The sequence below is a fragment of the Camelina sativa genome, chromosome 16 (assembly GCF_000633955.1).
Source record: "Camelina sativa cultivar DH55 chromosome 16, Cs, whole genome shotgun sequence".
NCBI lineage: Eukaryota > Viridiplantae > Streptophyta > Magnoliopsida > Brassicales > Brassicaceae > Camelina > Camelina sativa.
The window spans coordinates 4,501,850-4,523,671 of record NC_025700.1 but is presented as its reverse complement, the minus strand read 5'-3'; the positions used below and the strand labels follow the sequence as shown (position 1 = coordinate 4,523,671).

General features: G+C 35.2%; 3 protein-coding genes and 1 long non-coding RNA gene across 6 annotated transcripts; 1 reads left to right on the top strand and 3 right to left on the bottom strand.

Moving 5' to 3' along the window:
* LOC104749761 lies at window positions 87-1,746 on the bottom strand. 2 transcript variants are annotated; one of them, XR_761474.2, is made up of 2 exons: window positions 1,466-1,746; window positions 87-1,301 (listed from the first exon to the last, which is right to left on the bottom strand). It is a non-coding gene; the product is annotated as an uncharacterized LOC104749761 (long non-coding RNA). The 2 variants fall into 2 exon arrangements; XR_002035739.1 differs by having other exon boundaries at window positions 87-1,052.
* On the top strand, window positions 9,663-10,735 carry LOC104749760 (protein LIGHT-DEPENDENT SHORT HYPOCOTYLS 3-like). The gene has a single exon (XM_010471453.2). The coding sequence runs from the start codon at window positions 9,865-9,867 to the stop codon at window positions 10,522-10,524; it is 660 nt and encodes a 219-aa protein (XP_010469755.1). The 5' UTR covers window positions 9,663-9,864; the 3' UTR covers window positions 10,525-10,735.
* Window positions 14,732-18,297, bottom strand: LOC104749759 (cysteine--tRNA ligase, chloroplastic/mitochondrial). Of its 2 annotated transcripts, none has more exons than XM_010471451.2 (9): window positions 17,901-18,297; window positions 17,747-17,810; window positions 16,739-16,900; window positions 16,480-16,650; window positions 16,123-16,404; window positions 15,930-16,055; window positions 15,579-15,782; window positions 15,396-15,497; window positions 14,732-15,140 (listed from the first exon to the last, which is right to left on the bottom strand). In XM_010471451.2, exons 1-9 carry the CDS (start codon window positions 18,242-18,244, stop codon window positions 14,907-14,909), a joined length of 1,689 nt encoding a protein of 562 aa, XP_010469753.1. In that variant the 5' UTR covers window positions 18,245-18,297; the 3' UTR covers window positions 14,732-14,906. The 2 variants fall into 2 exon arrangements, with proteins under 2 accessions (XP_010469753.1, XP_010469754.1); XM_010471452.1 differs by having other exon boundaries at window positions 17,747-17,814; window positions 17,901-18,093.
* On the bottom strand, window positions 19,088-20,620 carry LOC104749758 (myb-related protein Myb4-like). The gene is made up of 3 exons (XM_010471450.2): window positions 20,364-20,620; window positions 20,130-20,259; window positions 19,088-19,673 (listed from the first exon to the last, which is right to left on the bottom strand). Exons 1-3 carry the CDS (start codon window positions 20,494-20,496, stop codon window positions 19,172-19,174), a joined length of 765 nt encoding a protein of 254 aa, XP_010469752.1. The 5' UTR covers window positions 20,497-20,620; the 3' UTR covers window positions 19,088-19,171.

Genomic DNA, 21,822 nt, shown 5'->3' with positions numbered 1-21,822 from the left:
TATTGACTAAAAAGAAGATTAACTTTGTATGACATAAACATTAACTTTGTATATGAACTTTGTATATATTTTTTGTTTTTGGGGGCTCAACAACTTCATATTATTAACCAACAACGATACCAAGTTTTTACAACTGGTCTGCAATCACATGAGAATTAATCCAGTTAGGCATAATAGAATAAAGCTTAGGAACAGGAACATAATTCGTAAAAGAATGGGCTTCATTAGCAATTCTATCAGCCACCATGTTCCCCTTCATGACAGTGAAAACTAGTTTTGATTCCTCGAAATGCTGGAGTAGGTGTCGGATATCTTAAATAATTGGGTCACTTTGAGGTACATTTGTTCCTTGATTGAAGATAGACACCAGATGCTGCGAGTCTGATTTAAAAGATTACTTTTCTGTAGTTGAATTAGACATAGAGAGGACTGCCCACCTGAGAGCTTCAAGCTCTGTCTCCAATACTGATTTGGTTCTGGGTATGGCACGAGCACCCATCCATAATGCCTTTGCCTCTGAGTTCCTTAGCACCCAGCCTATACCGCAGTTCACTCTCAGCGTTCCATGTTCCATCACTATTACACTTAACCAATTGATTTAGAGGTTTTTGCCAGCCTCCTCTACCCGTAGTTGGTATTATACCTGACGCATGTGCAGTGGGTTGAGATTCCTTGCTGACCTTCCTCCATTCTCTTTCATCTTCTTCCGCTGTCCGGACTAAATCTTGAGCATTATGGTCCTTCCCCTAAAAAGCAAGATCATTTCTACTTTTCCAAAGGCGCCATAGAATCCAAGGGACTGTGTTCATTTCTCCAATCCAGTGAGAGTGAAACTGGGAAGTGTTTAAAACACAATAAAGGTTCTGGTAAATGGAATCGGACCAGCCAACTCCTTGGTCATTTTTTTTTTCTTGTAAAATCGGTAATCACTAATCACTAATATATGTATAGTTTTATTGAATTTCAATTTATATAATTTCAAAATTAAGAATCATATATGAGAAGAATTTAAAACAAAGGAAAAACAACTCAACAATAGCATCATCAAATGCCTGCACAAACCAGAAAGAGCTCATTCACTGAAACTATAGTTAACAATTTCACACAAAGTAAAAAAGTGAATTCACATTTTAACCCAAAATCAACAATCCAATTCCGATTCGCCTAGAGACTAAGGTCTAAGGGCGTCTTTTGCTTTCTTAAGTTACAGTAACAGAGAAAAAAAGCAAACGGAAATTAAAAAGAAGACAAACAAAAAACACCATAGCCAAAAAACGTGAGAAGCAGATTCCTCTCCATACCTAAGACCATGAGATACAGTTCCATTGATTCAACTACCGTAATTGATCTCTTTCTAAAACTAAGATGGATTGTAAGAAAGAAAAAATAACAAACAAAAGCCTAAATCTCAGGATAAAACGTATTCCAAAGAATCTGGGGAGTAAATAAGAGGAGAAGAAGAAACCTCAAGTAGAAAACAGAGAATCTCATGAGAAAACGTATTCCAAAGAATTTGGGGAGAGTAAACAAGAGGAGAAGGAGAAGCCTCAAGTAGAAAACAGAGAAGAAACCGCCGAAGAAAGCTCTCCGGAGGTTGACGATCGGAGAAGAAGGCTGATGACTAAGAGGGAAACAACAACATAATCGCTTCAGGGGAATCGGATAAGCTGCTCCTTTTCATCCTCTCCCCCAAATTCAATTTTAGTTTTGTTCCTCCATTCTTTTTTGTTGTAGTAACGATGGCTATAGGTTTTTTGCTGGACTTATATTTTTCTGGGTTATAAGATGTGGGCTTATAAAACAACAATTGGCCCACAGAATTTGTTAAATATTAGGCTGACGTGGATACTCTGAAATGAGTGAAAACTCTGCTATTATATATATATATATATATATATATATATATATATGATTGGAGTAATCAGAAAGGAATGGATTATGCTGTTGGTCTCTAATCTTTGGAATAATATGCTTGTGTTAGGCTGGTTGGTTAGTTGTGTGACTTTTTCTCAATATCTAAGCAAACGTTGCAATTTTAGTTGAATACATTTGTGCCCAAAGGTTTTTTCTTCTGCTTCTAAAAGCAAAATTGAAATGGTATTGAATTTACTGTCCTCATCGAGTATGCAGATTTGTCTTCTCCACTTTTGTAATAAGCATAAAATCAACTTGATTAGCGGCAGTAATTTAAAATTATAATTGAACTAATCATTTTAAGATAATAAAATCAAAAGAAATTTGAAAAAGGGCATAACTTTATAAGAAAAAGACAGGACTAAGAAAAAGAAAGGGAAAGCAATCTGGTGTAGGGTTTTGTTCCATTTTAAGATTTTGTTCTAATTAATCAACTTCTAGATTTTACCAAATCTTTGATATATGTTACTACTCAAATTAAATTTCGCCGCGTCGTAATCAAGCAGAATGATTAACAAATGGAATGGTACTTAATTAACTATTATTTGATGAGCGTGATATTTTTATATTTGTCAAACCAATCACGTGAGATGAATAATGAACCAAAATAACTAGCAGCAAATGTATTCTTTTTTTTTTCACTAGGTCTAAATAATATGTAAGTTCTATATATTTTTTCTTTCTTTATCCAACATACAATTCATGGATGCATGGCTTATTACTAATGTTACAACTCTAAATCAAGACGAAAATAATTCGTTGCTGATTTTTGGTTCCATGAGAGATATTGCCTCATTGTTTGCATATTTCTATGAACCATTGACTTTGGTATTTGGTCCCTTAATTGTCAATTCTATATTGCCTCATTGTTTGCTTATTTTCATGTCCTAACCACACTTTTCTCATGACTTATATATTATGTAAGGTGAACCCGGAAAAACTTTGCCATTTACCAAGTTTGGAATGTAATTACTAAGTTAGTGTCCATAAACAAGTGAAGATAGAAAAAATGTACTGTATAATTGTATCATCTCTTCTTCTGCTCCACACCTCGATTTCTTAGGCGGAAATTTATGCAATATGCACGATGAATGTGTTGCATAAATAAAATCTTGTTTCGTTAATACGAGTAACAATAACATGTTATATGTTATCTACTACGTACTGCAAGCAAGTAACTACTAACAAATATAATATAATGTTATTCTTTCACTAAATTTTCTAGTTCATGTGAAGTAAAATGTTATAAATTGGTATATAAATACTTTCATGTATCCAAGGAAATAGAAAACGAAGGTGGCATTAAATTGGGTGCATGTTGTCTTTGAAAAAAAGGACACAAAGAGGTCGGTGTAAATTTGTTTGTGTGTTCTGAAATTAAAGTTACTGTCCTCATTTAGTATGTGACATTCACTGATGTCAGGTCCCATCTCCAATTTTATCTTCTTTATTTATTATGAACCTCTTGCCACTTTCAGTACATATAAAAGTTTTTCTACATTATTCTCTTTTTTTTTTTTTTGATTTTGGTTTTTAACATTTATATGTCTCGAGGTGCGTCACGTAGAAAGAAACAGAGGAACAGAGAAAAACGAAAGATTGATTTTTTTTTTTTGGTCAAATAAAAGGAAAGATTGATTTGTTTATTATTTCAATAGATAGATTTACTATATGGTGGTTTGTTCTTTTATATAAAAGGATACAAGGATACATAGGTTTTAACCTAAGTTCTAGACTCTTCTAATCACTAGTTGTGATTGTGACGTGGCTTCATATGATTCACGAGTAGCAAAACGGTTGTTGGTTGTTATAGTCGTACTTTTTGCAGATAGTGTTATTTGCTGAGCTCTCACCTTTTTCGTGTACTGCAAGTGACCGTTGGACATCTGTGGGCTTTGGAGAACATTTCTTGGTTTGTGGCATTGTATTGGGTCGTACTCCCAATAAGCCTTTTTTCAAAGCCATGTCGTTTTGGACATTGGTCTTCACACTCCCCCGCAAACTTGGAGTGGGTGGCACACCAACGCCAAGTTTGAGCCTTAGAATCTCGAAGGGTTTTTGAAGAAAAGACTTGGTGAATATATCAGCAAGTTGAAGGTCAGCAGAGATATGATTCACGATTAGGTCTCCGAAAGCTACCTGTTCACGAACATAGTGGTAATGTGTGGCAAAATGTTTGGTGCGAGCAAGGAAACTTGGATTTGCGGTAAGGTATACTACATAAGGTTGTCACAGAAGAGTTCTGGTGTAGCAGACTGTTCAATCCCCAGATCTTGAAGGTTGACCAACCATGTGATTTCAGAGGCAGCTTCAGACATTGCTCTGTATTCATCTTCTGTGGAGCTTTTAGAGACTGTGTCCTGCTTTCTTGATGACTAGGAGATCATATTTCGACCAAGAAAAGTGCATAATCCGCCAGTTGAGCGACTGGATTTCTGACAGCCAGCATAATCCCTATCACTATATGCGGTAAGCTTGTAGTATGTGTTCTTGTCAAAGGTAATACCCATGGTAGTTGTCCCTTTGTTATATCGAAAAATTCGTTTGAAAGGTTGAAGTCGGATACCGTAGGTTCATGCATCTTCTGGCAAACGTAGTTAACAGAAAACTGCAGATTCGGTCTTGTTAGAGTCAAATATTGCAGTCGTCCGGCCAGACTTTGAAAGTATTTTGGATTGGCAAACAGGGGTGATTGTTGTTGCTTACGTTTGAGTTGTTGAGGGAGAGGTGTTGCAAAAGAGGCACACGTAGACATTCCTGCTATAGCTAGTAAATCCTCTGCATATTTTTGTTGTGACAGGAACATTCCATTCTCATTATATTAAATTTGAATCCCAAAAAATTAATGAAGCTTACCGCGGCCCAGTCCAAGCCTCCTCCACGGTCCAGATGCCGCTTTCACCGCCCCTTGTCCTGCACTCAAGAAGAAAAGACGTTTCTACCCTTACAAATCCTAATACAAGACAAAACCCTATAAATACTCTTAAGACCTAGGGTTTTCAAGTGTACATCTTCAACAGCCTTTGGAGCCGCCCTAGCCACGACCAGAGAAGCTCTCTCTCTCTCTCTCTCGACGTCTCTCTTGAAGCTTGAAGATCTGCCACCAATCTCTCTTTCTACTCTTTCTAGTTCTTTCATACTTTCATTGCTTTTGGGATCAAGTTACTTTTGTGAGAAATAGAGAAGTTTCCTTTGAACCTCTTTTATTTATTGATTCGTTTTTGATGCTATACTTTATAATATCAATGTCGTTTCTTTGCATCATGAGCGAGTAGTTTACTTTGTTGGGTTTTATGGGGTGATTCAAGGGGAATTCATGGTTCGCTTCAATTAGGTTGGTAGATCTTATTTTCGGTTTATATTAGAGTTCTTTTGGGACATCTTTATCTTAATGCATGTGCTAGGATTGATCACCAAGAGCTGATCTAGAGAACGAGAGCGCTAACCGCGTTATCCTACTTCTCTGAACTAGTGTTATACCGAAACCTTGCGCTGTAACCTGCGTAAGTTGAGTTACGGAGTTTGGTGAATGTATCGAACTTGTTTAACTAGCTGGTTGACATGCGTCGTTGCCTGCGAAAGTTGAGTAACGGAGTATGAAGACTTTAGACTTTCATTCTATGAGAATAGCTAGTCAGTTCATTAGTGTTTCGTAGTTGAGAACCTAGACCAAAAATTAGTATTTACTTGTTAGATCTTGACACTTAATATTGCTTAGAACCATGAAAACCCTGAGATGACTCCCAAAACGCCCAACGCCTTAGTCTTATAGTTTTAAACCGTTTTTATTTATTTGCAATAGTTATTAGGAAAATCAAAACCCCAATCTCTTATTCAGTCTTAGCCATAATTCTTTCTCTTTTAATTCAATTTGTGTTAGCTATTACTCTCTGTGGGATCGATCCTAAAATACTACACTGATTAACTTTGCACTTTCAGTCATTGTGTAGTCTTTTCAGGTAAAAGATTTGGAGTGAAATTCTACACACATCAAGTAGAGCATCTGAAACTTTGGATCATCCAACTTGTAAAGCCCATTATTTTCCTTTCCCTTTCTCAGAACTTTGAGAGATGCTTTGTCCTTAATAACAACATCAAGATCATCAAATGTGACAACACAATGATAATCTTTAGTCAACTTCGACACTGACAGTAGTGATTTTGCTCTTTCAGGACAAACTAACACATCTTTAAGTGGGATGTTACCTGATGTTGAGGGAAGGTTAGCTGAGCCAACATGAGTAATGGGAAGGAAGTTCCCATCACTTGCCATTACCATGTCACTGCCATGGTATGGTTGAGCCTGCTGCAATCGTTGAGTTGAGCTGGTGATGTGAGCAGTGGCCGCTGAATCTGGGTACCAGCTGTTGTCCTCACTGACGTCACTGATGCGTAAAGCAGAGAAAGCAGCAGCACTGATCTCGGGTTGAGGTGGTTGTTGATATTCATCATCGAATTTGAACTAACATTCAAAACCGTAATGACCTCGTTTTCCACAGATTTGACACACCAGTTTGTCATTTGGAATCATTGGTGGTCTAGACGATGCAGCAGATGAGAACTGTTGCTGGAAACCTCTGCCACGAGTCGAGTAGGATCCTCTGCCTCTGCCTCTTTTACCACGTCCACGATAACCAGAAGATCTTGCTGAGTGAAACGCTACGTGTGGTGAGACATCGGTGAAAATAGAGTAACCTTGGATTATGTTGTCATAAGCGGTAAGACGAGATATCACATTAGCATAGGTAGGAGCAGGTAGACGGTCCATTGAGTCCTCAATGACAATGATTATAGGCTCATACTCGCGACTTAAGCCTCTCAATGCAGCAAAGATTTTCATTTTCTCACTAACCGGATCTCCTATAGAAGCTAACTGGTCACAAATATCTTTGATTCCTCTAAGATAATCAGACATACTCTTATCTAATTTCTCAGCATTCTGAAGACACCTTTGTAACTCAAATAGTCTAGAGGAAGAGGTTCAGTTGAAGTGAAAGATTAGAGTATCCCATACCTCTTGAGCAGTTGCAGAGCCGATCACCAGTCGCAGAACATTCTCAGTCATGGAGCCAAGCAGCCACGCCTTAACAACTTGGTCAAATCTGGACCAGCTCTCAAAATCTGGGTTGAGTATGTCCTCGACTTTGCCATTGTTGTTGTTGCGGATAGGAATCTTCTCATCTGGTGGTTTGGAAGCACCATTAACGAAGCCAAGAAGAGATTGAGTGCGCAGTAAGGATTCGAACTGAGAATTCCATATGAAGTAGTTTTGTTCTGTGAGTTTTATGGTGACACAGTTTGAAATGTGTTGAGAGGGAGAGCAATAGGGTTCCATGGTTCCGTCCATGGCTCTAATACCATGTAGAAAGAAACAGAAGAACAAAGAAAGAGGAAGGATTGATCTGTTTATTATTTCAATCGATAGATTTACAATATGGGAGCTTGTTCCTTTTTAACCTAAGTTCTAGGCTCTTCTAATCATTAGATATGATTGTGACGTGGCTTCATTTGTCCTCATATGATTTAAGAGCACCAAAACGATTGTTGGTTGTTATCGTCGTACTCTCTGCAGATAGTATCTTATTTGTTGAGCTCTCACCTTTATCGTGTACTGCAGGTGACCGTTGGACATCTGTGGGCTTTGGAGAACATTTCTTGGTTTGTGCCATTGTATTGGACTGCGGTCCCAATAGGCCTTTTTGCAAAACCATATCGTTTTGGACATTGGTCTTCATACGTCCGATAACCTAAAATATTAGTAAAATAAGTGTAACTTATTCGACTACTGATTGTAATTATAGGTTTTAATAGAAAAACGTAACCTAGATTATTTATTTAAAGCAAATCGTTAAATTTGAACACCATAATTCGTTGATGACTGGATTTTCCTGTTGATAATGAGATGGCTATTAGTATAAAAAACACTTCTTTAATCTCTCAACACATGAAAATTGGGCATGTGCACGCAAAACATTGACGCCCTCAACGTATTGAGAATATACAGTTTCTAGGTGATGGTACTTAATTTATAACTCGTAAGGAAAATGTTGAGAGTACACTGGTTACTTAAATATTCGTTGATAGTTACAAAAGCAGTGTTACGAAGTTCGAGCCACTGCTAGTACCTAGCTAATTGCAATGTGTGTCGTGTTCAATGATAAATAGTTGAGGAAAGTTAGTGTTTAGTGTTTTAAGACTTTTTAATTAAACTTACAATATCTAATGTTCTTGGCGGATGATGTAGTTTATACATATTTAGGGATTTATGTAAACGAGGATTGATTTTGTAGTTTAGTATGATCTAGCCAGAATATTTTGTCGTTTTGTGAATACATTTGCGGAGCAACTCGACAATGTTAACCTAATGCTAATGGTAGAGAGTTCAATTGGTAGAGCATATGTTTTCTTATACGAGGTTGAAATTTAGTTTACATTTGTACTTTGTTACCAAAAACTAGTTTTGGAGCTAGAAAAATTCTAGAGTAAACCCAATGTCTATATATTTCCTCATTTGATATGTGATATTGATGTGAAATGTCACTATAACTTATATTATTGATCGAACATTGGGGACATGAAAAGATTAAAATTTCCATTTTGATCTCTCGTTTAAAAAACCTACGAATTTAGATCAATATATTATCGTCTAAATAGTCTATACACTTTCGCTTAGTAAAAATAATTAGTAGTCTATACACTAAATAAGCGTAGTATTCCTTAACTGTATTTAGCACTTTGGGTCGATACAGTATAGTTTTTTTTTTCGTGTGTGTGGTCGTAAGTCATAACATTACAAATTATTTATTAGACTAGAATCAGTACCTTTTTTTACGTTATTAAAGAATTTACTGAAAGGGGAGACGAGCCTATGGTCTAACTTTGTTCTTGGCTCTATACTTTTTTTACCATTTTCAGGCAACATGCTCTAAATAAGTTGTTTTAATGTCGGGACAAAATAAATATTATATAGATAATAAAGATCTTTTGCACAATGGTCCGAAGAAAAGCCCTTTTCATATGTGTCCAAGGGAGAAGAATTGAGGGCTATTTTTGTAAAATAACAAGGAACTGTCAATCAGTTCTCCAGTCCTTGATAGAAATATATAACTAAAATATTCAATTTTGTTATATTTGAAGAAAAATATAATTTCCATCGTTTTCAAACTTTTTTTTTTGGCCGCCTTTGTCCACACCTAAATGCCCAACTCCTTTTCTGCTTTTTTATAGCGACAGAAAATTATTTTTCATTGAATAAAAATAGCGAGAGAAGAAGAAGTGTAAGGAGACATCCAAGCTTACAAGTCTTTATCAAATAATGAAGCCAAATATAAACACTATACGTTCGCTTATTTTTCCTAAAAGCTATAACGATTTTCTCTTTTATTTACCAAGTGATAAGAGTATTTAAGATATATATACCCACTAAAACGAACATAATATCTCGATACTCCAAGAGTTCAAGGATCTTTCTTCAGTTGTAGTTGTTCTACTTACATAGTCCACTATTATTTATGAGTCAAGTTATGAAGTTGTTAGAAAGACTTTTCATAAACGTTCGTTTAGTATTGTCCCAAAAAGGCTATATAGTTCATCGACATTAATTTCAAAATATTACGTTAAAAACACCAAACCCGGTATATATATCATATGGGGACAAAACAAACAATGGATACAAAAGAGTAAAGATATGAAAACTATAGTCCACTTATCTCGAGTAATATAAACATAACAAAACAAGAGAAAGAAAGAAAAAAAAATCCGAAAAAGTCTATTATTTTCTCAATTTGCCCAAAAATAGAAAATAATATTTCAATAATACGCAAAATATATATCTGCACAAAGTAACCTTATATCTCCCAACCGCACAAACACAATTCGTGCTGCTCCATATCCACCAAGAAGATCATCAAGAATCAAGAACTAATCAACATCGATCGATCTGTTAAAAAAATGGATATGATTCCTCAATTGATGGAAGGCTCTTCAGCTTACGGAGGTGTCACAAACCTCAGCATCATCACAAACAACTCCTCCTCCGTCACCGGAGCCGCCGCAGCTGAAGCAACGCAACCACCGTCTTCCTCCTCCTCACCCTCGGCTAACTCAAGTCGTTACGAGAACCAGAAGAGGAGAGACTGGAACACGTTCGGACAGTACTTAAGGAACCATCGGCCACCCCTTTCGCTTTCCCGATGCAGTGGAGCTCACGTGCTCGAGTTCCTCCGTTACTTGGACCAGTTCGGTAAGACAAAAGTCCACACGGACGTTTGTCACTTCTACGGCCATCCAAATCCTCCGGCACCGTGTCCTTGTCCTCTCCGACAAGCTTGGGGAAGTCTCGACGCACTCATCGGTCGTCTTCGAGCTGCCTTTGAAGAGAACGGAGGTAAGCCTGAGACGAATCCGTTTGGAGCTCGTGCCGTTAGGCTTTACTTGAGGGAAGTTAGAGATATGCAGAGCAAAGCTAGAGGTGTTAGCTACGAGAAGAAGAAGCGTAAGCGTCCTCTTCCTCAGTCGCCTGCTTCGTCTTCCTCCGCCGTAGCTAGCCACCAACAATTTCAAATGCTATCGGGTACTAGTTCTACTACTCAATTAAAGTTTGAGAAGTAATTACTTAGAATAATATATATAAGAGAAATGGAGTATTTTATGTAATCTGAAATGTGAATTTGTCTCTTTGTTATATGTTGATTTTAATTTTAGGTTATGTGTTCAGTTGTAGAAGAACTTAAGGGTTCTTTTGTTACTAGTGTATGTTGGGGGAAGGAAGGTAGGGTTTTCAGTTTTTATTTATATCTAATAAAAGAGAAATTCAAATGTATTTATGTGTATATATAATATATGAATATGTATCATAACTATCATCGTTATATTGGTCTTCTTCTTTTTCTAAAACAGAGAGGTCTTAGGTTTACTTTAAAATCGTTTTATGTAGTATGATGATACTACAAGTCTAGAATGGTATTATTGATTTTCTTCTTTTGATGCAAAGCAGTGGTCGTTTTCTAAAAGTGACAGCGAACTAACAGTGGTCTTATAGTAGTTGACAGTGATTGCACTATCTATTTAAAATTCATGAAATTTTCTCCATGTTCAAATTCCCCTCAAAGATTTTATTTACTGAACTCGTTCCCACGCACTCACTAATATTCACATGCATATATACGTGGCGTGCTTCAGTAAATATTTACGCTGTCGTAATTAATTTTGTTTCATCTCCAAACTTATTTTGTTGTTCATGTTTAAGTAGGTTTCATAGGTTTACTAGTGAGTGATATGTTCTCTTAAAGCAACATTATAACTGTTGTTGAAAGAAAACCAAAAAAAAATATCCTTAAAAATTCCACATTGATGTTTCTTAGTACATACTTTTTACTCAAGACGAACAATGTGCATGTCTGCTTTTGCATAAACCCTAGAATACNCTTTTTCTAAAACAGAGAGGTCTTAGGTTTACTTTAAAATCGTTTTATGTAGTATGATGATACTACAAGTCTAGAATGGTATTATTGATTTTCTTCTTTTGATGCAAAGCAGTGGTCGTTTTCTAAAAGTGACAGCGAACTAACAGTGGTCTTATAGTAGTTGACAGTGATTGCACTATCTATTTAAAATTCATGAAATTTTCTCCATGTTCAAATTCCCCTCAAAGATTTTATTTACTGAACTCGTTCCCACGCACTCACTAATATTCACATGCATATATACGTGGCGTGCTTCAGTAAATATTTACGCTGTCGTAATTAATTTTGTTTCATCTCCAAACTTATTTTGTTGTTCATGTTTAAGTAGGTTTCATAGGTTTACTAGTGAGTGATATGTTCTCTTAAAGCAACATTATAACTGTTGTTGAAAGAAAACCAAAAAAAAATATCCTTAAAAATTCCACATTGATGTTTCTTAGTACATACTTTTTACTCAAGACGAACAATGTGCATGTCTGCTTTTGCATAAACCCTAGAATACTTTGTGGATATGGTAATTGATACTGTTGTATTTTAAATTTAATTATGGTAATTCGATGTTGTATGGATTTTAGCCACTAAGTATGTAATAACTACGGATGGGATGTAAAGAAAGAAAAAAATATGAAATAACTACGGTTCTTACTTCTTACTAACATATGATATCATACCATTGTCAAGGCCAACCAACAAGAGGAAAGACTAATTCGATGTTCTGATGTATATAAGAGTGATGTACTTATACTGTTGCAAAAATACTATATTAAACATAATAGTCATAATATGTACATGACCTTCTTACAGTATTGCATTCTTAATTTCTTAAAGTGATCTATACTTAATACTACTATCATCATTGTTTAACACATGTTAATGTTATTCAAAACGAAACAAAAAATAGCTAACAGCGCAACATGATTATAGGGTTTACTTCCCTAATACAGAAAATTGCCTCATGATTGCTAGTTGCATGCAATTCTGAAACATAAAGATGCAATCTCTAGTTGTTGCATATAATAGGATGACAACTTCTTCTAATAGCAGTGCACCATCATTTTGATTAGTTAATTAATTGTAATCTTAAGAATAACGGAAAATTATAATAACAAAATGATTCCCTATATCTAGCCAATTACATTAAGAAATAGCTTTTCAATTTTTGTTTTTATTTATGCTATTCTAATGACGATACATAGAATATGTTTTCAAAGTCAAATGACTATGTAGGCTTAATGATTTTATTCCTCCATTAGGCATATTGCCAGGTTCTCAATTAAACTGACACAGATAAATAAGGTCCACAAATCATATATTGTACAGATACATACTTGCAAATTGTGAAAATACTAAATCCTTTAAAATTGTAGTTATGGTTGCTATAGTAAATTATATAGGTAGAGAGAGACTGAAGAGAGAGAAACACATCAGTTTTGTTGTTACTAAATATTTTTGCTTGTTCAATTATGTGATGGGTGTCTGATTTTTTTTTGTGGGTCATTTTCATAAAATAATTTAAATTATTTAACATTTTCAAAATAAATAAAGTATTTAATAATTAAATGGAAGAAAAAAACTGAAAACGACAACTACAACTTGAAAAAGTTTTGATTGGACACATTTTCAATTAATAAGTTATAAGTTTTAATCAATATAAAAGTTTAGATAGCGTCACACAACAATATGTCCAGCGGAGGAAACAATCTTTGTCAAATTTGATAATCAAACAACGTATGTTATAGCATTTTTATAGTACCTTAAACCTTATATGTAACACTTTTGGTACCTTGATATCCTCATTTGTGTAGAGAGATGAAATATTAAAATCTCTTTTTAAAATGAAACTAAATAAAATAAAATATTACTTATTTGGTACATTGTGTAGTGTTGCATCATTCATGAGTGTGTTAGAGGTAGAGCCAGAGTTCTGTCTCTCACTTGTCTTGTCTGTGTAAGTTGTTCCTCGCAGAGCACTGGAAGACCCCCAACCCTTCAACTTTTATTGATTCTTGTCCATTTCTGAGTTTACACATATTGTAAAATTCAGTTGAAATGATAAAGCAATTCTATAATTCTACATTTCCATTTCCCTTTACGTTTTGAAACCCACGGATTCATGAATCATTCAATGAAAAGGACTTGAGTAACTTATCTCTTTTCGTTCAAAAAAAAAAATAGTAACTTATCTCTTATATACGAAATTATATCTGTTATATATTTCAATTATACTTTTCTATGTGAAAATCCCCACTTTTTCAAATTAAGTTTCATCTTTCAATATTTTCATATTAAAAAATGTAGACATTCTGCCCATTTTTAATTAAGATATAATTAAGATGTCAATAATTACATATAATAAAGCTACTCCAAATATGAACATTTCTTTCACACCTAATCAATTTTCTCTTGGGGTCAGTATTCCCTTTTGACCCGACCGACAATGCTATCGAAAATTTGACAGCCTATAAAAGGTTTCTACTTTGAGCTAGAACAATGTTCTTGCACATATTTTTATGCTTGACGTCGAAAAAAATAGTCTGAGTTTGTAATATACCTTTTTTCAAATAAAAAGAAAACTTTGTTCCAATTACGTAGGGCACTAATATTGTGGATGTAATGTGATCAACAAGTATATATATAACTCCATACATCACTAACAAAGTATAAACTTCAAGCCAACTCATTTTACGAGAATTTTCTCCAACAATAATACTCAATTATGAGAATATAAGTGGGCATTAGCCAATAAGACTTGGCCTTTCGACTTAGATATGGAATTATGGCCTTTCCATATATGGTTAGAACACAAGAAGGACCATTCAAGAATCAACATCCACTTATTATTCAGATTACGTAAGTTCCATCATAATTTTATTCACATTTTTGGATTGATACGAATAACTCATTTAAAAGAAAGAAATAAAATTGAGGCGACAATCGACATTGAAACGAGAGGGTCCCCGAATTTTCCACATGATTCTCTTGTTTCATCATTACCCACCCAAAACCAATATTTTGTGAAACCCTTGTGAGACTCCACCACATATGTATTACTCCAAAATTAAACATCTCTTGCTTCTTCTTTAAGTAAATAAAAAATATATATTCAGAAAGAAAGAAATTGGAATATATATATATATATATATATATATAACCTAACTAAATTGGAATCAAATGAACCAAACCGGATCTTAGTTCGGTTCAATTTGATCAATTTTTTTCTTGAAGTAGATGTATGGAAGAGAGTATGAGTTTGTGTATATATATATTTTTAAACAACTCTATAATGTAAGATTAATAAGCTTTTTGATCAACTCCCTATGATAATTGAGCGTATCCATTACATAACAAGTAGCTGAACTTGAACATAAAAATGAATAAAACAAGAATCCAGTGTTACTCTTTAGTGTGTTTAGTCAAAATCAACAAAAATGATACAAAAAATATTATGAACCATTAAAACAAGAATAAAGATTATATAGTATAAGTTGCGAAAAAAAAGGAGAGATTATATAGTATAAGTTATGAAGCTCAAGGTGTAGTTACAGGTTCTTGAAGGGCAAGAGGAATGGCTGGTCTCCAAGTTGTTCCCTCAGGACTATCCATCAAAGCGATCCCAACAGATGCCAAATCTTTCCTAATTGCATCAGATCTTTCATATTCTTTGTTCTTTCTTGCGTCTGTTCTCTCTTGCACTCTCTGCAACACATCTTCCTCTTTCAGTCCAGCTCGCTTTAGCGCCTTCTCTTTTAGCTGAACAAGAACCTGAGGATTGAAGGAAACAGAACAGTTAAAAAACACTAATAACGAGTAAAATGGTAACGAAGAAACGACACTGATGGGTGCCATTGGGAAGTTGTGACTGGCTAAACTGGCTCGTCCCATATTGATCCCAACCCTGACTTTAGTGTTTTCGGTCCGGCACTAAAATGGCGTTGGGGTTGACGGGTTTAGGCTTTATATGGGTCGAGAATTTTGCCCTGCCGCAACATCATTACTCTGCGATAGTGGAAGCTGTACCTCTGAGTAACTTGTGGGCATAAGCCCTAAGATAGTAAGAACATCTCTGATTGTTGTCTCTAGAGCCTTAAGTGACTCTTCTCTTCTTGCTTGCTTTTTCCCCTGAAATCAGCATGTGATCAACTATATCATTAAACCAATTTTCGAAACATATAAACGTAATAGCAGAAACGTTATACATACCTTTCGGGTGTGAATGAGATCGTTGATAGTTTTCAATGGTTCTGACATTGCTGCCAGAGTTACAGGTGTGAGGAGATCATCAGACATCGAGGCAATAAACTCACCACGGAATGTGTTAATGGTTGTCAAAGTGTCTGAAGGAACAGAATCATTGTCATGTGTCGAATCTTTCTCGCCTAAAACGCTTTCACAGTCGTGTAACGTCTGTCAATAAGCAAATGAGAATCTTCAAAGGATTGTAGTGAAGAAGAACATAATGTTGTGCCCCAAAATAAAGCATCTTAGGCTTAAAAAAACAAGAGAAGTACTCCGAAAATGCAATTCTTCTAACTGATAAAAAACAAGGTTTACCTGATAAATATAGAAGATGCGCTCTGAAGCACTCTCTAGGAGGAAATCAGAGTAATTGATAGGAGATCGATAGTGAGTTCCCATTAGAAAAAGTCTCAGAGCAAGAGGATGATAAAGGTCTATAACCTGAACACGAGATTTACATATAAATGTTGGATATAAGAGGAAAATAGCAAAACTAAAAAATGTTTACCTGTCTGATTGTGAAGAAGTTCCCCAAGGATTTAGACATCTTCTCGGAGTCAACAGTAACAAAACCATTATGGATCCAATAGCTGATGTTGCTGCTATCACAAGCAGCACAACTCTGAGCAATTTCATTTTCATGGTGAGGGAACACAAGATCCATTCCACCACCATGTATGTCAAAACTATAACCGAGATATGCGGCACTCATCGCACTGCATTCTATGTGCCAACCTGGCCTCCCTCTTCCCCATGGACTCTCCCAAAAGGGCTCCCCTTCTTTTGCAGCCTGTCCAAAAATTTGTAAGTCTTTTAATACTCAAATGAGTAAAATGTAGAGCTAAAACGAAATCAAAATGCTTACTTTCCACAGAGCAAAATCTGCTGGATGTTTCTTCCTCGTGTCAACTGCAACTCTCTCGCCTGCACGGTTATCTTCTAATTTTCGTCCAGACAGTTTTCCATATGTTGGAAGTTTGTCGACTGAGAAGTAAATATCTCCATCAACTTTGTAGGCATAGCCATTATCAAGAATCTGAATTGGAAAACATCGCATATGAATATATATATCTTTAGCAATTTTTTAGTAACATTAGGACAAAGTGAAGTACTTATGACCTAACCTGCTTGATCAGGTCGATGATTTGAGGTATATGATCTGAGACACGTGGTTGGACAGAAGGATCTAGACACTGAAGCTGTTCCATATCTCGATTAAATTCCTCACAGAATCGTCTGCTCAAACTGATTGGATCTTCCCCTAATTCATTCGCTCGGGCAATAATCTACAAAAATTTAAAATTTGATGAGTCAGTTGGGAATCTAGCTGCAGGAAGCTTCAACAAGACAAATTGAAAGTCTACATAACAGAATCTAGTCAGAGACAGATTAAGAAAACAGAAAAGATTAGTGAAATCCTTGTAGCATAATACAGGGACGGAAAATGTCTAACTAGTTCTATGCTTCGAGCTGAATACACTAATTGTCTCTGTAAAGGTTATTCAAAGTTTGTGACACAACAGCAGGCAGATGAACGTAGCAATCAAACAGGATAAAACTAAGTGAACTCTTCCCTGACAAAGACAAATTCTGATCTTTTCCAATTTTGTATATTATAGGAACACATCCCCACCACCCTCAAAACCAATAATATCAGCTAGCTTTATAAGTCGAAAAGTTCTCATGTAGCAATTTAGATGGCAGAAAGATCCATTCTTTTACACGCCTCTCACAAGTAAGTGAGATAGACTAACAGTATTAAAGACGCTGACAATCAATTCTTTTGCCGATTAGGATTATGATGTTTCCCGCAGTTCAGAATTGTAGCCGCCAAGAAAGAAATAACTCAAAAAGCAGTCCGGGAATGCAGTAACAGACACTGGTCACTTATCCAATTAATCAAACGGTACCACAAAACTCAATCTTAATTCTTAAGAAGTTCTCACAAACAAAACTCTCTTGAAGGACTCCAGAAGCTGTCTCTACACTTCTAAACAGAGCTTAAGTTTGTATAAGAGGTTCTCACTAAAACTCCCCTGAAGGATGATAGCTTTCTCTAAACTACTAAAACAGAACTAAGTTGCATATGACTTAAACCAAGAAGCAGTTCCTTTTGACATAAATGATCTCACCTTGTCATCCACATCCGTGAAATTTCGAACATAAGACACTTCATATCCTAGATGCTTAAGGTACCTGCCTAATTCCCAATCAAAATTCCAAAAAAAAATCAAAACTTTTCCATCACCCAATAAAACTAAACGCTTCTTTTATCCAAGTCAATACCTCAAAAGAACATCGAACGTGACGTAGACTCGTGCGTGCCCAATGTGGCTCAGATCATAAGCCGTAACACCGCAAACGTACATTCCAACTTTACCATCGACCTTGGGCTTAAACAGCTCCTTCTTCCTGCTCATTGTGTTGTGCAGCCACAGCTCCTTTTCTCCTGAAATCGAATCTCCACCGTCCGTTAGTGATGCCAGAGCCGTGAAACATCGACGGGGTTGAGTTAACTTTCCGGGTTTAAAGAGAAATTGACTTCTGAACTGAGACTTGGGAAGAGAAGAGAAGCGTATTGAAGTAAAGGGTCTACATGATTTGAAGAGATTGAGAACCGAAGAAGCCATTTGTGTTGTGGAACGCTAAAGCTCCTCCTCCCCAAGAAGATGAAGCAATCGGATTAGATAAAGACGGCGAGGGATAAGCTAAAACCTCTGATGAACTAATAACGGTTTTCGTAAACCGATTTTATATTCCGGTTCGGTTCAATCAAGACTTGGACTTGGAGAATGGAGACATTGAAGCGTTTCAAATGTCTTGGATCAGGAATCAGGATTAATCCTATATCTAAATTTTATGAACAAACGGAAAACTAAATGTTGTTTTGGACATTGTGTAATTTAATGTTGACGAACTTAAACCAATCACAAAATTTTAGGTTAAACTTTTAGCCATTGTGTTATCTCAACAATATAAGAAGGATCAGTGATCAGCCTGGTCTAAAATCCCTCTAAACCAAACCATGTAACGGTTTGTATGAACCGATTTTTGAGTTTTGTGTTCGGTTTAAGTTCAAACAACATTAAATTACACAACGTCCAAAAACAATATATAGTTTTTCGTCATGAAAGTTTATAGGATTAATTATGACGTATGCATCCACAACGACCAAAAATCACAATACTATCTTGATTTTAAACGTGAAAAATTGGCGACTAGTATTAAACAAAAGTATAAGGTTTTAGTGATGATGAAGTGAGAATTTCTAATTTAATTTCAAAGAAATAGTTTTGGTGTTTCATCTAATATCTGTTTTAAAAGTCTTTAACATATTTTATAAAGAAATGTCTACTGAACTTTTTTCCTAAGAAAAGGGAATTTGTCAACTTTTCGGGGATTTAAAGAAACGTTTTAAAAGATTCATATAATTTACATGCAAACGCGAAAGACATGATGCAAAAGTTTACAAATTAGAGAAAAAAAGGACTTTTAAATTTATTCATGTGGATTACAGCACAAATTAAAATTAGCGACAAAAACAGCACAAATTAAAATTAACACTCAGGTATGTCGGAAAATTCCTCAATTCTACGATTACTAGTGAAAAGCTCAAACCAAAACTCCATGTCATCATTATACAACTCCGAATTATTATAACTATTTATCTTAATATTCCTATCTAGCAATCCCTCCCAATCCTCCTCTAGCTTCTTCTCCTTATGATGATTCGAATTATCTACCGATACGAAGTCCGACCAAAAGCTTTCATCTACCAAGGCGGAAATATCCTCGTACGACATAATTTCGTTGTTTGAAATATCAAACGTCGTAATGCTACTAGAAAACTGTTGCGGAGAGGTTGTTGTCTCCACAATCATAGATTCTTTGTCTTCATCATGTTTGGTGGTCTGACTGGTCTCGTTAATTCCGTTAATGTCTTTGGTGTCTCCGCCATTGTTTTGTTTTTTGTTGACTCTCTTCTTCAAATGAGTGTGCCAAACATTTTTTATTTCATTGTCGGTTCGTCCCGGCAACTTTGCAGCAATCGCAGACCATCTAAATTAATAAGAAACAAACAATACTAAAACACTTTAAAAAAGTGTATCACATATAATATAGTATAGATTTCATCAATTTGTGACTTTAATATATACAGTATATTGCTTTTTAGTTGCAGCAGAAAACATGGGGATAGAGGAAAACAACAAAAACAAAAGCTAATACATGGCATATGTTTTGCATTGATCAAGGTGCAAATCTTTTCTAATAACATTGATTAGTAAAGATCTTGTTTGCGTGTTTCTTAATATTAAAAACTCTATGAAAACAAAATACATAATTAAGTAGTCTTGGTTTGAGTCTGAGGAAATCACGGGTGGGAATCTCCTCAGTCCCACGGTGTTAAAATATTTTGCAAATTGTTTATAAAAAATCATTTTATTTTGCAAATTGTAAGAAAATTGTGGAACTGGTTTGATGATTAATTTTCTTGGAAAAAAAAGAGAGACAAACCTGTTGCCCAAGCTTTCATGCAGATTGATGATAGTTTCTTCTTCTTGAGGAGTGAAATTGCCACGTTTGATGTCAGGTCTCAGATAATTGATCCAACGAAGTCTGCAACTTTTCCCACATCTAAGTAAACCTAATTGACAGAATTCAAAATTGCTTATACATACTCTTTTTCAAAGATCAAAATTGCTTTTACATAACAAGAATTGTTTATATATGATGTAAAGTGAAAATTACCTGCGTGTTTAGGGAGAGCTCGCCAATTCGAATGACCATAAAGATGAATATAGTTAATCAAGATTTGATCTTCTTCAGGAGTCCACGGTCCTCTCTTCATCCCCATTTTCTCACAACATGGTGCTCTTCCCATTTCTTTCTCTCCGTTGTACTCTCAAGAAAATAACACTAGAATAAAAAGAATTTGGTCTTCAGTTGAGTTAAATGATTAGAAAGGTTAAGTGTTGGGATGGGTATAGAGTTTTATATGAGCCAAAGAAGCCAAATGCTTGAAGGAAGTATGCGATGTAGACGTTTAGCGTCTTATTATTATATTTACACACACACATAATATTATATAAACACAATGCAACCGTGGGACAACTCCATGTTGAAAAATGTCTCGTACTTTTGATCCACACAGTCCAAAGTAATTTTCAGCTTTCTTTTCTTTTTACGTTTTTATAATGTATTTTGGTGACGATGATAATTAACGACAGGAGGTTCTCCTGCTGTGGTCAAGACTGAAATGAGGTGTCGTTTTTTGGAAAGTAAAAAAATATTTCACGGTATTTTTTCTTTTTACGAGTAATCATGGTAATGGATAATATAGTCTTTATTTATCATTCAAACCATCAATCTCAAGTTACTCAAGCTATGTGAATTCGTTGAATGAGAATAATATAAGTTCAACAGGTATTAATGTCTATTCATGTCGTGACACACTGCAGACAAACTCAAACATGAGTATATACATGAACTCAAACTAGTTCCGACTTTGAACTAGTCACTTGTGGTGTCGCAAGTGACATCAACCGTATCTTTTCTTACATAGGTTTATCAATTTCTCAAATGTCAAATTAGATGTTAAAATATATATGACATATTACATACTTACATGTATAAAGTAGAATGTTTATCTTTATTTAATTCTCGTGAGAGGGTTTATTCTTTTTAATTATTTAGATATGTTTTCGCCAACCATTTATTTCGTTCATGGAAAGCAGAACTATGCACAGATTTAAGACGAAAACTATAAATCTTGTATTTAAGCAAATTTTGTATGGGAAATTTTTTGTTAGAATGACGACGTTGCTATGTTCAGATTCCAGTTTTTGTTTCTAAAACACATGATTCACATTTCACAACTATGTATTACCAACTATCACTTTCTGAATCTAAAAAGACATCACACCAAAAGCCAAAATTTATTGGCTTATATAATCATTACGATGATACATATATTTTTTTGGTCATGATGATAAAAGTTATTGTTTGCATATGTAACTATTGCATTTGGATGCATAAAACAAAGTTCCAGTGATGGTTGTCTATTTGACTGAATTAAACTTCCTACTTCACCAAACGGACTTAGGTAGTGATTGGAGGCTTATAAAAAGCGGTTTTCATTCATTTTTTGTCAAAACCGCACTTCAACACCCAATCACCCTATTATTTGTTAAATTTGCGTTTTTTCAAA